Source organism: Uloborus diversus, chromosome 4, assembly GCF_026930045.1.
Source record: "Uloborus diversus isolate 005 chromosome 4, Udiv.v.3.1, whole genome shotgun sequence".
Classification (NCBI taxonomy): domain Eukaryota; kingdom Metazoa; phylum Arthropoda; class Arachnida; order Araneae; family Uloboridae; genus Uloborus; species Uloborus diversus.
The window spans coordinates 77,870,168-77,886,442 of record NC_072734.1 but is presented as its reverse complement, the minus strand read 5'-3'; the positions used below and the strand labels follow the sequence as shown (position 1 = coordinate 77,886,442).

Genomic DNA, 16,275 nt, shown 5'->3' with positions numbered 1-16,275 from the left:
ACAAATATAACATTAATTTTCAGCATCAAAGTAAAAATACAAAGTTAATTTTAAGCGGTTTTATTTTGAACGACTAATAACACGATAAATAAAATAACTAATGGCACACTACATTAGTTGACGTCCCAGTGAGGAATTTATCTTTCTGTATGTAACATATTGATTCATTAAGACCTCCATATCGCACTCCGGCAAGGAAAGTGACACAACTTAAAGAGCGAGTGAAGTTTAAAGGGTTTTTAGTGACAGCAGCATTGCAGAAAGTTTGAGATTTGACGCAAACGCAATAGTAGTAGTTTTTAGTAGTGATTTAGTCTCTAATACTACAATAATATTACAATAAGCACAAAAAAATTGTAATGCGGCGTTTACTGGTTAGTGTTTGTTGTAAGGAATAAAATATGTTCAATGAGACTGGGGTGACTGGAAAATGAAGTTAAAAAGTAAATAAAAGTTCCTTGAAAGTTATTAAAACGAATATTTGACGTTTTATCATTGTGAGTTGAGTAATATAATTAGGTTCTTGCGGATCGCTTTATGATATAAACTGTGAATTATATTTTTGGAGAAAGTGCGCTTTTCCAACTATAGAAGGTTGGAAAAGCAAACGATTAAGGGATGTATTCAGTAAGTTACCGCCCTATAGCAAGGGCTAAAGCCGGGCTGATGAGTGCTAGTAAGCGCGAAACTGGAATTGACTGAGCTGGCGGTGTATTTCATGATTAAGTGATGATTTGGAAATCGGAAGAAAAAATTGTATCAAATACAAAGCGCATGCATTGTGCATCATCAACGTAATGTGTTGGCATAAGCTCATTCAAATATTTGAGGTGTGGGAGTCATACTTACCGCCACCACAAGAAGTTGAACAAACAGTCCAATCTGCATGCGACCAATGAAATTCTGGTTTCCGTGTGACATTCTTGTTCGGAATGGTATACTCGTATGTTACGCCAGGGTTCTCCGTCTGGTATAAGAGCTGTAAAAATAGCAGTGGAGTATTTTTTAACTTCAATTTAAACATTCGATACATTATTTAAGAACCATTATACTTGATTAAACTACGTTTTATTGGGGCAATGAGTAAGGACGAAGAATCGCTCAATAAAAGGCTCTACATTCTATTCATGAAAAAAAAGAGACCAAAAATAAACAAACTGATAGGTTGTCTTTTGGTTTTCCACTGTGCCACTTTTTGGAATTTTCTCTGGAATAAAAAAAGGTTAATCAATAGTATTTGCATTCGCCGTCTGCTTGCCGCTAATTTGCTCTTGACGACACCAAACACGTGATTGACGCAGCCAACTGGCGTATTTCTTTGTTTCTATCTAGTCAACATTTCCCGTGAAAGCTATACAGTTATGACTCCAGGTTCAAATAGGGCAGTCTTTTCTTTTCAGTTTAAAATTGTGATTTATGATTCTACACACAAGTCATATGCTTCCTTGCAGTTGACAACTCAAGTCGACATTTTTTTTTTTAATTTTTTTTATAATCCTACAAAATTTTTCTTAGAGTTTTTTTGGAAACGTTGATTAAAATATTGTAAAACACTTAGTATTTATGCCTTACTTTGTCAAATTACTCAAGACCAAATTCGCACAAACAGTTTAAAGTTCAAGTTTTCAAGTTAAATTTCAAGTTAAATTTTTTAGTTTTTAATTCAATGATGCTTTTAAAAATCTTTTTCTATGTCATCAATCAAATAGTCAAGCGAGTAAAATTGTTAATCAGTGCAATAAATAGGTTTTGATCTGCATTAAAAATGAAAAGCATCTAACTTATAATAGCAGTCAAAACATGTAACTTGTTTTTCAGTAAACGATCATTAAAATAACATCCAACCGAGAAGGTTCTTAAATGGCAAATAAAAAGCCGTTGTGTGTTCTCCATTGCGAAGGTGAATATTTTGGCCACGTAAAAATAAGTACTAGAACGTGTGCGTTAAATATCCAGGACGTGCAGAAGCATTCAAGGAATTTTCAAGTATTATTTCCAAAGTTCGGCTTACAAATAATGGCAAAAAAAAAAAGGAGCTTTGTTGGCGGTGGAAAGGGGAGCTTGTTTTCTTGAAAAGAAAACTGCTTTTGGCTCTTGAAAAGTACAAGATATTTTTTGCGCAAAAAAAAAAAAAAAAAAGAGGGGGAGGGGAATGCCGAAAACCATTCACAAGTTCCTTAGCTGGCCATTTTGATTTTTCAAGTTTTCCTTTCTTTAGAAAAAAGAAAAATAGGGCAGGGCAATTACTTCGAGTGAAATTTCGTGTTTTGAAAGACAATATTGAACTGAAGTTACGTAATCATTGACAATGTTAAGAAATAAAATCTTTTATCTTGATCACAATATCCAAAATAACAAGAACACAAGTTACCGTTGAAGAAAATATCAACTTGAGAAGTTCCCTCGCCTTTCAAAATAAATAAAAAAAAGCAATAAAAGATTTGCTACAAAAGACATTATCTGATGCTATGGATGTATAAAACTACAGAAAATGTTATTTCCTTCTCAGTTTTTCTCTGTTCCTTGAAATAAAATAAAAAGAGAAAAATATATGTAAAAGTTGATTGTTGCAAGTGGTAGTGTGGGAAGAGTCATGGCCTTAGCTGATATTGGGAACCTGCCCCCCCCCCCCTCAATCAATGCCTAAAAACTAAATGTTTTTCTTCATGCAAGTGACGGCATTCCGTCTGTAGGGGAGACTACGGATACATGATCCCATAGCCAAAAACTTACCAAAATCATTAAGTAGAGATTTGAAACTTGACAATTATATTAAAGTTATATAATAGTACATAAAAACTGGCAACATTTTGTTTTTTTCAGCCATTTTGTTTTAGCTCAAGAAATGATCTAAAACAAAATTGTAACAAGTGAAACTTTTTTTAGGAAAGCATTCCGAAGTTTACATTATCCGTTAAATCCAACTTAAAAAAAATTCCGAAGTGTAATGTTAAAGTATGGACAGTCTTTAATAATTGAGACATATTTTCAGTAAATTGCTACTGACTGCTAATAATAAAACAAGTATGTTTGTAAAAATCGCATATTAGGGATACTTGATCCCTTCGTTTAGAGAGATACATGATCCCAGGGATCAAGTTTCCATATGACAATATAAACATAATGAAAACAATATAAATGTTGTTTACTTAGTTGACATTAGCTTTAAACATTCAAAACAATGTTAAAATTATAAAATTTATCATAGTTTGAGTGATAGATTCAAACAATCACTACAGTAAATATGCTAAACAATTGAAATATCAGTTCGCACTTGTAACCCACATAACACCTCAAACATTTAAACATAAACTAACTCTACTAATAAATTATGTTCTGATCAGCCAAATGAGCTTGAACAAGTTGAAATAGATGTCAAATCTCTGTTTGAAAGGAAAAATAAGTGATTTTACAACAGTTAGAATTACATCAAAAAAAGTGAGTTTCCCATTATGTTGACCCATAAGCAGATAGAATGCAAATTTGGATTTCTAGAGTTTGAAATAGGTTTTCTGAAGCGAAAGAGTAATAATATGTTTAATCAATCTAATTTTCCTAAAAAATTGACAAAATGTGTTAAGCTGCACATATCCAGTTGGGCTGAACGGAACTTAAAGAACTACAACAAACGAATTGTTTACATTTGACTTTCCAGGTTTTGAAAACATATAAGCTAGGCTATCTTTTTTTATGAGTACACCAATATCTACATTTTTCTTCCCTCCTTTTAAAAATGAATTCAAATGATGAAACTCTTAATTTTATTATTGCAAGACAAGAAGCAAATATGATAATTTTCGTGCCTGTCATCCTATTTTTTTTAATTTGTTTAAATTTTAGCTTTCTTACGCTACTTTAAAAAAATTGTTAGTTTTATTAATAAAACATAGTTTTTTTTTGTTCACAACTGTATTGGATAATAAGTAATTGATTAAAAGCATCACAAGTTCATGAAAGTTGTGTACATTTGTTTTACAAATGTCTAGTGAAATTTGAAACTATGTTATTTTGTGTTCACATTATTATAATCTAATAAAGAAAATCAGAAATTGTGTTTTTTTTAGAAACATTATGTAGAAAACTAAAATTCATCAATAAATTGCCGATCTAATAAAAATTCTATATATTTTCTCAGTGGGATCAAGTATCCCCCATGAAGGGATCATGTATCCCTTGATGTGGAAATACATGATCCCTTTATAAAATTTTTGAAAAAAAATATTTTACTAAAACTATCTGTTTCATTTCAACTAAAAAAATACTGTCAGATTGAGGAAAAAATTACCTTTGTTCACGTACTTAAAAAAAAAAAAAAAAAAAAATCGCAGCAGAGAGAAATATTGAAAACTAAAAAGGGGATCAAGTATCCCCAGTCTCCCCTATTATGTAATACAGTAGAACATCAAAAATTCAAACTAATTGGAACCAAAGGTAGTTCGAATTTTAAATTGTTCAGATTTTCGAAAATAACCAAGAAAATGCTATTTAGGAAAGTAGGAAACCATAGTATAACATCTTGGCAAGGTTTAACAAAAATGAACTCTCATTGTTTACTGAATATTAAGAAAAATTTACTAAAACTTAATGGGAGTGCGTTCGGATTTTAAACATTTAGAATTTATGTTAAAATTTTTTACGTTTAACTGCAGCATTTTCCTTTTTTTTTTTTTTTTTTTTTTACCCGCAGACCAGCAAAAGCTTTTGAAAAAAAAATCGCGGCTCTTTGAGGTTTTTAACGTAAAAAAATAAAAATACTTAATAATAGTTATTAATAAACAAATTTTTTAAAAAATATTCGATTGCGGAGACCGTTAAAAAGTTGCTTTTTTTTTTTAACAGTCGGGGACCCGTAAGAACTTCACGCTAGTGCGATTTCTTTTTCTTATCTGAAAAATCATAATAAATAAATAAATAGTTCAATAAAAATTTACTTTGTTTCACGAAATTTCCACTAAAATACTTAAAAGAAACAAAAAGAAGAACGTAAGGAAATGAAAATTGCTGAAAATCATAGGATATTGCGAAAATAATCACAAAACTCGAGAGGGGTTTTTTAATTTATATTTTTTTACTTTCATAAAAAGCATTGTTTTTTTTTTTTTTCGTTTTTTTTCAAATCGTGGACGAGCAAAAAATTTCTGAATACCGGTTAAATTTATCTGCGGACCATTTGAGAATCGCTGTTCTGTGAAGGCGAAAACGACACACGTCTTGTTTCCTCTGCACTGATAGTACGCTAGCAGAGAAACAACATTTACAGAAATCATCCATTTTTCTGGATATACTAGTATTACAGAATTTTTGTAGTTAAATATGATTTTTTTTTCTAATAAGAACATTTCCAATGAAGTAAGATAATAGAATAAGAATACACAGGCGCTTTGCCACTTGTTTACACTTGGTGGAAGCAGGAAAATATTTATGTTGTCATGTTTTTCCCTTATGTTTTAAATTTACAATTTTTTTGAAAATTTCATTGTTTTTAAAGACTTAATAAATTTATGTTTGGCGAATTATTTTCACCTTTACTAAAGGATGGTTGTATGTTCTTAGAAAACTGTTCTTCATTTTAAGATTTTCTTTTGTTTATTTTATTTTTTTTTTAAGATTGTAGATAGTTTAATCTGTTTCAAATGCGTGTTACAATTAATTGCCGAATGTGGGAGCTATTTCTTGCTTCACTGGTTTTCGAAACAGTCCAAATGCAAAAAATGAAGAATGATATTAATGACCCAGCAATCATTTATTATGTGCCTAATATAAATGCAGCTTTCCACAAATTGTACTCCAAAAGCTCAAATTTAAAAGTTTTATATGCTTGTTATAAAGGGAAAAATGTAATTTTTCTTTGAAATGAAATTTTGAATTATTACTGTGTGCATTCTAGTGTAAGTAGCATTTTGGCTCACTTCCGACGAAAAGTACTTGTTGGAATGCTTTTTTTTTCTTTCTTTTTTTCTTTGCTACTTTCATTAGCTGTAAAAAATTAACAATTTTCTTTTTTTGTAATACATTTACATCACAACAATCAAGTGAGCTTTCAAAAAACCAAATAATGTGAGTCATGAGCTCAAAAACAAGTTTACTTGTTTGACTGTTAAACAAATGCAATAGGAGAAATGCGTTTGCTCAGTTCGCGAATATAATAAAAAATTATACAACATAACTGACAAGTCAGCTCCGGAACTGAGCGTTTGATCAATGAAAGTTGGCGAAAATAATTTCGAATAACCCACAAAAGCATTCATTATGTTCAGAAATAATACTTTAATGATTTTTTTTTTTTTTTTTGAAAACTTACATTTCAATCCAATAGGTTAAAATCAATTTCTCCCGATATAAAGCTGATACTAATAAACTTAACCCTATTCGGAGCTTATTTTTTTAAATGAAGGAACTCATATCCTGCACAATCCAGCAGTTTGGAAAAAGAGGAATTATGGAGTGTTACTTCAATTGTGGTGCAGAAGTAGGTACAAAAACTCTTGACTGGGTCTCTAAAAAAATTTAAAATATTGACAAGCAATTTGTTTGTTTTTTACGTAAGTAAAGTAAAACTGCCTTCAAATATGACACTAGACGCTGGTGGAAACATCTAACTGGATTTTACACAGCCTCCCCTCCCCCAATACCACAAAGACCCCAAAGACAAAAATAATCCCCCCCTGAAGGAGAAAATTACCCCTAAAAACAACCCCCTAAATATTTCAAAAGCGCAGTCTGCTCCATGACCCTTCCCCCCTGGTAAGCACCCGTTTTATATTTCAATCTTCTAATGTGATTTATGTACCTCAGTAACTACGGCAGGTACTACTGGTCGGACTAACGTAAGTTCAAAAATGCCAATTTTCAGGTTATTACTAAATTATATGTAGAAACTTTTTCCGCATTGAGCCATAGCAAGGCAATTCTATAAAGAAAATCCTTCATAATTATTTACCAGTGTTACAAGAGCGCGTGTCCGAACCTTTGGCACCAGACGAACGTTTTTAGGCTCCCCTGCAAAGTAGAGATAACGTGACTTTTAGTAGATCGTTGAGGTGCAGATTTGATTCCTTCCCAAGCCCTGGTGATTTTCCAACTGAGAGACCAATTGTCTAATTCTTTAAACAATTTTTAAAATACAATTGCAAAAAGAACAAGAAGTTCTGTCTAGAACTAAACGAGCCTACTTTCCCGTATACCAATATCGACTTTCTAGTATCTGATCAGTATTCTCAAAATTAGCTAAAACCGTAAATTATTTCAAACCTATTTTTTTAATATTTTAAGCTGATTTCGAGAAATAAAGCATGCCTCGCTCATCTAAAGAAGTAGATACGTAAAAAATAAATAAAAGAACAAATAAAATAGCAGCATCTTTTAAACAAAGCATCTAAATACATTTTTTCCATCAAAAAAAAAAAAAAAAAAAAAATCTTCAACCGCTTTCAAAAAGGGGGGAAAAATTAATTTGAATTCTGAAATTTTGAATTCAAATTATGTTTTTCGCAATCACGAACTGAGACAGGGCCCTACTCATTGGAGTTATTGTTTCTAGAAACGGCTCCTGTCCCCCCCCCCCAAGTCTGCCTCTCCTCCTGGGCGGTTACTTGTGCATAGTTGTGTGTGTGCGTGGACCTGTTTGTATGAACGTAGGTGTGTGTGAGTGTATGTGTGTGAAGTCGTGTGTGTGTATGTGTGAACGTGCGTATGTGTAGGACATGGACGCCTCCCACCATTAGAAGCGGGTAGCTCAAAACCGGAGCAGCCGCGCCGCGCCGCCAGCAAAGGACGGTGGGCGGTGGTGCTGCAAAGGCTTCTGGTTCAAGTTGAAAAAGGCACGGACACCAAAAACGATCAAATGAGAACAATAAGCAATCGTGATTGCTCAAAAAAGAATTCAAATTAAAATCTCATTAAAATAATCATGCCAAAAAAATTGTTTGTTTTTCCCCTGTTGCCAAAAAAATTTTTAAAAAGGAATTAATGTACTTTCAAAAATAAATAAAAACAATAAAATGTCAACTTAAAGAAATACTTTTCATTGTCGAAAAAAAAAAATCGTCTGCGCATATCTTTATGTAGAAACATAAAGGACTCCAAATTTCTCCGCCAAAAACTGAATACATAAATTAAAACTTTAGCTTGAAAATAAAATCAACACATATTTAAAACAATTATTTCACAGTAAAAACCGCGGCTGTGGAGTCCATCTGATTTTTGGACAGAGAAAGAGAGAGAAGAGTTAGATTCGAAAGCCGAAAGTTTTAAATTCAAAGACTCGGAGTTGAAATCGGTCATTTCCCCCAAAAGTCCGCAAGTCTACCAGCAGAGACGGAGTAGGACTTATTATTTGATACAGGAGTTGGAGTCAGAGTCGAATATCCAAGAGTCGGAGTCAGCCATTTTTCCTCCGGGCATAAATTTTTGCTAAAGATACGACGTCAGATTCAAAGTCGGGAAGTCAGAGTTCGAGTAATTTTCGGGCACAGGAGTCGGAGTCAGGAGCGCCAAAATTGTCGGAGTCGGGAGTAGGTCGTCAAGAGCTATTTCCAACAATGTTTGAAGTAAATCCGCCTTTAAGTTCGGAATCTATATTGACTTTCAGTTTCCCCTTAGGCGCTAATGTTAAGAGATTTGAACTGTTCAAAATTTAACGAAAACTTGTTCAAATCAAAAAGATATTTTTGATACACGTTTTTCATCAAAAGCGTTTCCCTACTTTCCCCCTCCTTTCTAACAAAAAAAAAATTTGTTCGAATCGGACTATTCATTCAAAAGTTATTAGGGGGGACAGACAGACAGACATTTTTCCCCATCTCAATACCCTACTTTCCAATTTTTAATTTTTCAATATTTATCTAACTATTTTATTTATTTTTTACTTTTTTTTTGTTTTTCGGGATATTTTTAACATGCATTAAGCCTTCTTTCATGCTTTTTTCTTCTTTCTCTGACTTTTACTGGGAAAGTAGGCTAAAAATTGATTAGAGCAAACTGTGAAGTGAACTACTAACCAAAATCCTGAGATTCTCTTTGGTGGGCCCCGGTATGTGCAAGGATTCCTTTTCGCCATCTCTCTGATAATAAAGAGTGGTTCCAGCAGCTTTGTACTCTCCGCTCCACTGAATGAACCATCTCCCGTTCAGGTAGAACTCGCCACTTTCACCCTGCACCGCAAGGTAGTTGGTGGCTTCCTTCTGCTCGTCGACCCGGATGTTGCGGGATCCGCTAGGTACCAATATGATCTGAACGTAACCTGCAAGAACAACAGTCAATTTAGTAAATAATATAGAGCAACATCGGCGCCCATTGGGGAGGAGAGGGGGGTTCACCCCCCCCCTCTTATGGCTGACATGAAGATTTGCCTTATGGCTGACTCGAACATACGCCCACTGGATCGCGGCGCCCGCCTTTTCAGGTCGAGCCACCGTGGCTACGCATATTTTGTGTTTCAAGCATTTTATATTATAATATAAATTTTCCCGTTTTCATATCATTTTTTATTGCTGCTAAACTCCTATTAGTCATAGCGTGATGTTATACAGCCTATAGCCTTCCTCAATGAATGGACTATTCAACACAAAAAGAATTTTTCATTTCAAACCAGTAGTTCCCAAGATTAGCGCGTTCAAACAAACTCTACAGCTTTATATTATTAGTATAGATGAAAACAAGAACGCGAACTACAGCCGATTCGCTGCATTTCCCCACGCAACCTTTCTGCGTAGCGCCGAAAGAATAGTTGAGCGCAATATGCCATCTTGTTCTCACTAAATTCAATATCCTGAATAAAATGGCGACACAAAATGAAAGTTTAGCTAGATGACTAAATTAAAAGTGTGTCTGGTCACTTGCTGAAAAAAAAAAGAATTTTCAGGTATGCCATTACGTAAAAGTTAATTAAAATTCCTCATTTTATCAAATGCCTCTAAAATCTGTTAAACGAAAAAGTGGAAGCTCTTCTTTTCAGGGAACGTAGTACTCAGTGGTACTAAAAAACTGCAAAAAAAGAACCTGCAAAAAGAAAAAAAAAAATGAAAATTTATGAAATTGACATTTTTGAAAAACATCAAATTTAAACTTTTTTTAAAGACTGTGGAAAAAAAACTAAAGCACATATTTCAAAATGTTGCATATGTTTTTAAACAAGAAAACATATATTTTTAAATAAAACAAATCGCAACAAAATATGTACTACCGTTCCTGAGATAATGTTCCTTAAAATTTTGATGAAAATCCCAAGTGAGATATCATGACAGGATCGCCATCTTTGGTGGCCTGTATCTCGGAACAGGATTTTTTTTTTTTGGGCGAAAAAAAAAAAAAAACATTAATTTTTTCTTAATTTTAACATATATGTTAAATTCAAAAAAATCCAAGACCATCACGTTAGGCCCCTTACTGAATTGACATGGATTCCACCAAAAACATTTCTTCTCCAACCATTAATGAGCAAATTATTAAAAATCTCAAAATTTAATAACTCTAATCTTTACTGAAATCAGTTTATATGGGGAAAATATCTTACTAAACCATGGGGAAAATGTCTGAGCCCACCCCCTTACCATTTTGCATATGGGCGCCCATGTAGAATAACTAGAGAACAAGCTGAACTATTTGGCATTTTGATTTCAAACGATCTTAGCATCATACGACCTCCTTTTATTCCAATTTAATGTAATTTCCCCATTATTGGCATTTTTAATGTGATTCAATAGTTTACTCTCTAAATATCGCCAACAGTAACCAAATTGAAATCAGATTTTAAAAAGAAAAAAATCGCTAAATTTGACGCCGAGTTGGCGACAAACCTTGGCGACCAAAATACAGGCGATATATCGCTAAGTGTCCACCAAATTATAACACCACTTGAGTTTACATCGAAATTAACAATGATTTCCCCCCAAAAAGGGGCAAAAGACCCCTTTAGAAATGGCAAAATGCAACCAAAAGGGAGGTGCAAAACTAGACCCCACTAGGAGTCTACGTACGAAATTTCAACTTTCTAGGACATACCGTTCTTTATGCGACATACTGCATTTCCGCATGCGACATACATCCGCACATCCGCACATACTCACATACATACATACGTACATACAGACGTCACGAGATAACTCGTTGTAATTAACTCGTGAATCGTCAAAATGGATATTTCGCGTGTCTATACAGGGCACTTATCCACGAGTGGTCGAGTCGAAAAAAAAAAAAACTCAACATTCCTTCGGGGGTGAGTAAAATGGAAATTAAGGTCGATTTTTGAGTGAAAATTTTTCGCGAATACCATACTTCATTTTTTGTAAAAAGGAAGTAAAAAGATCAGTTTATCAGCATTCGCCTAGAGGTATCAGAATTCTTGTGGTGCCATGGTACCTACGTCATGGAATCCTTTTATGTAAAATCAATCAAAAAGAAAAATCCGAATCTGATCATCTCAGATTTTCAGAAATCAAATTCTTTTTACTTCCTTTTACAAAAGAAGGAAGTATTGTATTCGCGAAAAAAATTTCATTCAAAAATCCGCCTAAATTTCCATTTTGCTCGCCACCGAATGAATACTGATTTTTTTTTTTTTTTTTTCCAACCCGACCACACGTGGATACATGCCCAAGAACGTATAGACACCTGAAGAATCCATTTTGACGAGCCCCGAGTTAATTACAACGACTTTTCTCGTGACGTCCGTATGTACGTACGTATGTATGTGCGTGTATCTCGCATAACTCAAGAACGGTATGTCCTAGAAAGTTGAAATTTGGTACATAGACTCCAAGTGGGGTCTAGTTGTGCATCTTTTTTTTGCATTCAGATGTTCCAAAGGAGGTCTTTTACACTTTTTTGGGGTAAAATCATTGTTAACTTCAATGTTAACTCAAGCGGTGCACTGTTAAAAAATTTCCGGAATATTTACGGTAATAGTTACTGGCATCCATGTTGCCAGTAACTATTACCGTAAAAATCAAATGTTACTGTAAAATTTTACGGTTTCCTTGGTAGGCCGCAGCAACCAATTGGCGCTGGGATCGCTTATTTCTCCGGTAAAAATTACCGTAAAAATCAGCGATGCGTTAGCCCGCCATTTTACAATAACAATTACCAGAAAATCTTCCTGAATGCTATAATTTGGCAAACACTTGCCAATATATCGCCAAGCTTTTGGTTGCCAAGTGTTTTCACTAACTTAGCGACGAATTTGGCGGGTTTTTTTTTTTTTGGTTTCAATTTGGCCAATATTGGGAAAATTTATCTGCATAAAACGTTTTCCTTGCTTCGGTTCGCAACAGATTTGGAATGAAAGTATTTAAAGTGTTTTTTTTTTCCCCTCACTCCGAGGCACTATTATATTTAAATGGGGGCAAAAGGAAGTCATGTGATGCACACATCAGCTCGGTTTTTTTTTTTTTAAATTGCAAAAGCACTTGATTCTACATGTATCACAGATACATGAGATTGGAGCAATCTAGTTTTAGTAACTGCTGATCTAAATTTAAAACACTAAACTTCTGTTTTTCGTTACCTGAACGCATATGGACAACTTTTACTTTGCTAGAGACCATGCAAAATTTGAAAACTGCTGATTGGATTTCAAGTAAAAACGTCCTCCATCTCCTTTATAGCTTGTTCTATATGCTCTAATTATTGTTCAATTTTGATACAATAGCTTCTAGACGTGAATTCAAACCTTCTGAAGAACGATAATTTTTCGCATGCGCTGGATAGAAAAAAAAAAATCATGGACGACACATTGGCGTCGACTGGCCAGTTATAAGTCCCAAAACTACGGCAACGTCTTTAGCTGAGTAAAGGTTATTTATATGCTACCCGAACTGACCCTACATTTTATCTACATCTACAAAGTAATGTTTTTAAAAAATGTTGTTCCGACGCAAAGTTAGAATATTTCGAACATTCTTTATATGTATTGAAGTTTCTTACCCAGTCCAATGCGAAGAGTGAAGTTCCCTCTCATCGTCAGACATTGAGTACCATCTCCGTGACACACACCACATCGGTCTTCTTGAGCTTCACTATCAATGGCCCAATCGCAGGCAACATGCTAAAAAGAATCACACCATATAATTTACAAAGCAGCAACAGTTTCAGTGCAATTTAGATATTGTTACAGATTTTGTAAATGCATTAGAACCTCGCTTGTTCGGTCTCATTTATCCAAATCTCAAGATTATCCGGATCTACATTTGTAGATTTAAAAATATATTGACATAGGAAGCTTTAAATAATTATAGCTGATAACAAAACTGTTAAGTACGCACATTCACTTTTCATTTTCGTTAAATGTAGAGCTCTTGCGTACACGGGCGTAGCCAGGAATCCCATTAGGGAGGGGCAAGCATAGTTGCAACTGGGTAGTGTTTTTTAGTTGCCCCCCCCCTCCCACTTCCCAGTGCCAACATCGGAAACTGCTTGAAATTAGAGTTCTCCTCCCCCTCTAAAAAAAAATGCTTTTTTTTGGTCAGACGAAGGTAGAAAAAGCTGTTATGTGGCTCTCACCTGGGTATGTTTCAAAACTGAAGTCCTAAAATTGCAATTTTAAATTATATTTGCTGACATTTGGATAGAGCATGGGAGTCAAAGGTTCTCTTCAAGAGAGCGGCAGTTGCCCCTCCCTGCCCCATTCTGGCTACGCCCATGCCTGCATAGTTTGTAGAAAGAATTATGTATAAAACAAACACCGCTGCAGCTGAACTACAATGATAAAGCCTTAGATTGCTCGTGTTTTATTTTTACGACACACGTGTCCGACTCCAATTCTTTGTTAAAAATTATGCGGAAAATGTTTTGATATTTTTTCATGTCAGCTAAACAGTTGTATGTAATTTTGCTACAATACAGTTTTTTCCTGTCGAAATCTGCTTTTTTAACGATTCGCTCACTACACTGGATTTGCAGAGGACTGCAAATTTGTGCGATTTAACGTTGTAATAATATTTTCTTTTACTGAGTTAATGTGGATTTGTGCCCTAGAACGGTTTGCTAAATAGAAATTCAAATACTTACTCTACACTTCCCATTGATGCAAACATCTCTCGTCCCAGGATTGCATTCTGTGCCATCCGCTACCGTGTCTGAAAGCATGACTGAAAAGAATTTGCCTTCGGGCTTGCAGTGCAGCTGACACGGTGTCACTGAAAATGAAGAGGAACATCATCGAAACATTCTCTGGATAATAACAGTTATTAAATCTTTTCTTTTTTTTTTAAACAGTTTGTCATCCCAGAGGTAGAAAAACTTAAGAGTTAAGAAATTCAAATCTCAACATTGTTTTTTGGATCTTCAAGAAAAATATCAAATTAGTGTTGAAAATTTGCACAAAAAATGAGTAATATAATTGTTAAATCTTGCTCTACTTTTATTAATCTCCTTTCATCGAGTGATTGAAACTATTGGAATGAATGACTGAAAATTATCGGAAGAAAATCTTTTTCCACAAAGGCATATTTTTCTGTCGTGAGTTTGTGGTTCAATTTTTACTGGAAAGTATATCTTTTACGGTGGTGGAATTTATCATGTCGCAGTTGCAAGGGATCCCTACGACCTAAGGGAACCGAAAGAGGTCCAAAACTGCGCATGAAAAACTGTTCACATTAGAGTAAGGAGCCTTAAAATGCAACTCGACGAGGGGCCCACAAACGCGTGAACAGGTCACTGGCCTCTTATATGAACGTTTCAAAACAATTTTTAAGGTATTTCTTTACAAATTCCAAAAAAAAAAATGTCCCCATTTGAAAGCATTTGGATTATTTTAGTTTAGCCCTAGCTAAGGCCCCTATATATACGAGCCAACGCAGCAGCTTAAAATCAGCCTTTTTAGATCGGAGCGCGTGTTTGAGTGATTGTCTTTTCTGGCGAGTTGTCGCGTTGGTGATTGTTCACGCAAATATTAGCGACACATGAGTTTTTTAAAAATAAAATATTATTTTCTGCAAATTTGGCGAAATCCAAAACTTTGCTGTGGTAACCTAAGCAGTGCAACAAAGAAAAATCCGATCCAAAATGGCTAAACTTAAGCTGATGCGTCGGCCTATCTATATAGGGCTCTAGCCCTAGCCTCCCTCCAACTGCTACGAAGTTTCCGTAGTTGCTATGGAAATTAGCAAATTTAATTTCAAAGTAAATAAAAGGTTACATTACGTAATTCGGAAAAATGGTCATCAAATTTTATGACATGAATGTTGTAAAACTTTTTCTTTTTTTAAGGTGTCGGTTGTCTTTACGTTACGTTGGTTATAGCACAGTAAATGCTACGGATGACAGGGTGGTCAACGATGAAAAGATATAATGTAAATTTATTATGGCAAATAATTCTTAAGTTAAACAAGAAGTACAGGGTGCGATTGAAAAGTAACCGAACTTTTGCTGGAACAACAATTTTATTGAACTTTTTTACAAATGCACTTAATATTCTTCGAAATACATCCCTTGGGTTCATACACCGGCGGTAGCGGTCCTTCCACTGTTCAAAGCATTTTTTAAACGCATCTTCCGGGATAGCATTTAGATTGTTGGTTACACTTTTTTGTATGTCCGCTATCGACTGGAAATGCCTTCCCTTCAGGTTTCTTTTGATGAGCGGGAACAAAAAGAAGTCCCGGAGAGACATTTCTGGAATTTCAACACTTCACGACTCATTTGCACACGTGTTTCTTCTTGCTCGGCAATCAAAACCGTGAGAACCAGTTTCGCGCATACCCTCGCATGCTGAATTCTTAGGTCAAAATATTTTGAACGCCGTAGTAAGTTAGATTTAACTGTTTACTCATCTCCCGGATGTTTGCCCGAAGGTCGATGTTCAAGAATTCACGAACATAGTCTACTTTTTTGTCAGTTTTTGAAGTCAAAGGCCTCCATGCGCGTTGTTCGTCTTCGGCGTCCTTCCGGCCGTCTTCGAATACTTTGTGCCATTCATAAATTCGTGTCCGGGACAGAACATCATTTCCGAAGGCTTCCTTAAACAGGTCTTGGGTCTAAGTAAAGATTTATTTTTTTTAGTTTTACGCAAAACTTGATTGTGTAATGCTGATCAATCTCATTTGTTGCATTTTCATCACTGGAAAAACGTAACCGACCGCAAAAAGAACCTTCGCGTGTAGCGCGATATTGACTTCTGCGCTGCTCGCAGCGTACCGACTCGTGTTGGGCATGAAAGAACAAAATCAGACGTTTTCCGCCAAAGAATCATTCTTTTCTGACGCCTGGAAACCGCGCGGCGGCAAAAGTTCGATTACTTTTCAATCGTACCCTGTATATTCTGAACTCAACTAATCTCGC

At 34.8% G+C, this 16,275-nt stretch overlaps 1 protein-coding gene across 1 annotated transcript in view; it reads right to left on the bottom strand.

Annotated features, from left to right (window-relative positions):
- LOC129220653 (A disintegrin and metalloproteinase with thrombospondin motifs 7-like) overlaps window positions 1-16,275 on the bottom strand; it is a 92,240-nt gene that overhangs the window by 25,647 nt on the left and 50,318 nt on the right. The window contains exons 11-14 of the mRNA XM_054855082.1: window positions 14,005-14,132; window positions 12,922-13,042; window positions 9,000-9,241; window positions 850-979 (exon numbers count right to left, since the gene is read on the bottom strand). Of these exons, the coding sequence (XP_054711057.1) occupies window positions 850-979; window positions 9,000-9,241; window positions 12,922-13,042; window positions 14,005-14,132 (621 nt within the window). The remainder of the gene's footprint in view (window positions 1-849; window positions 980-8,999; window positions 9,242-12,921; window positions 13,043-14,004; window positions 14,133-16,275) is intronic.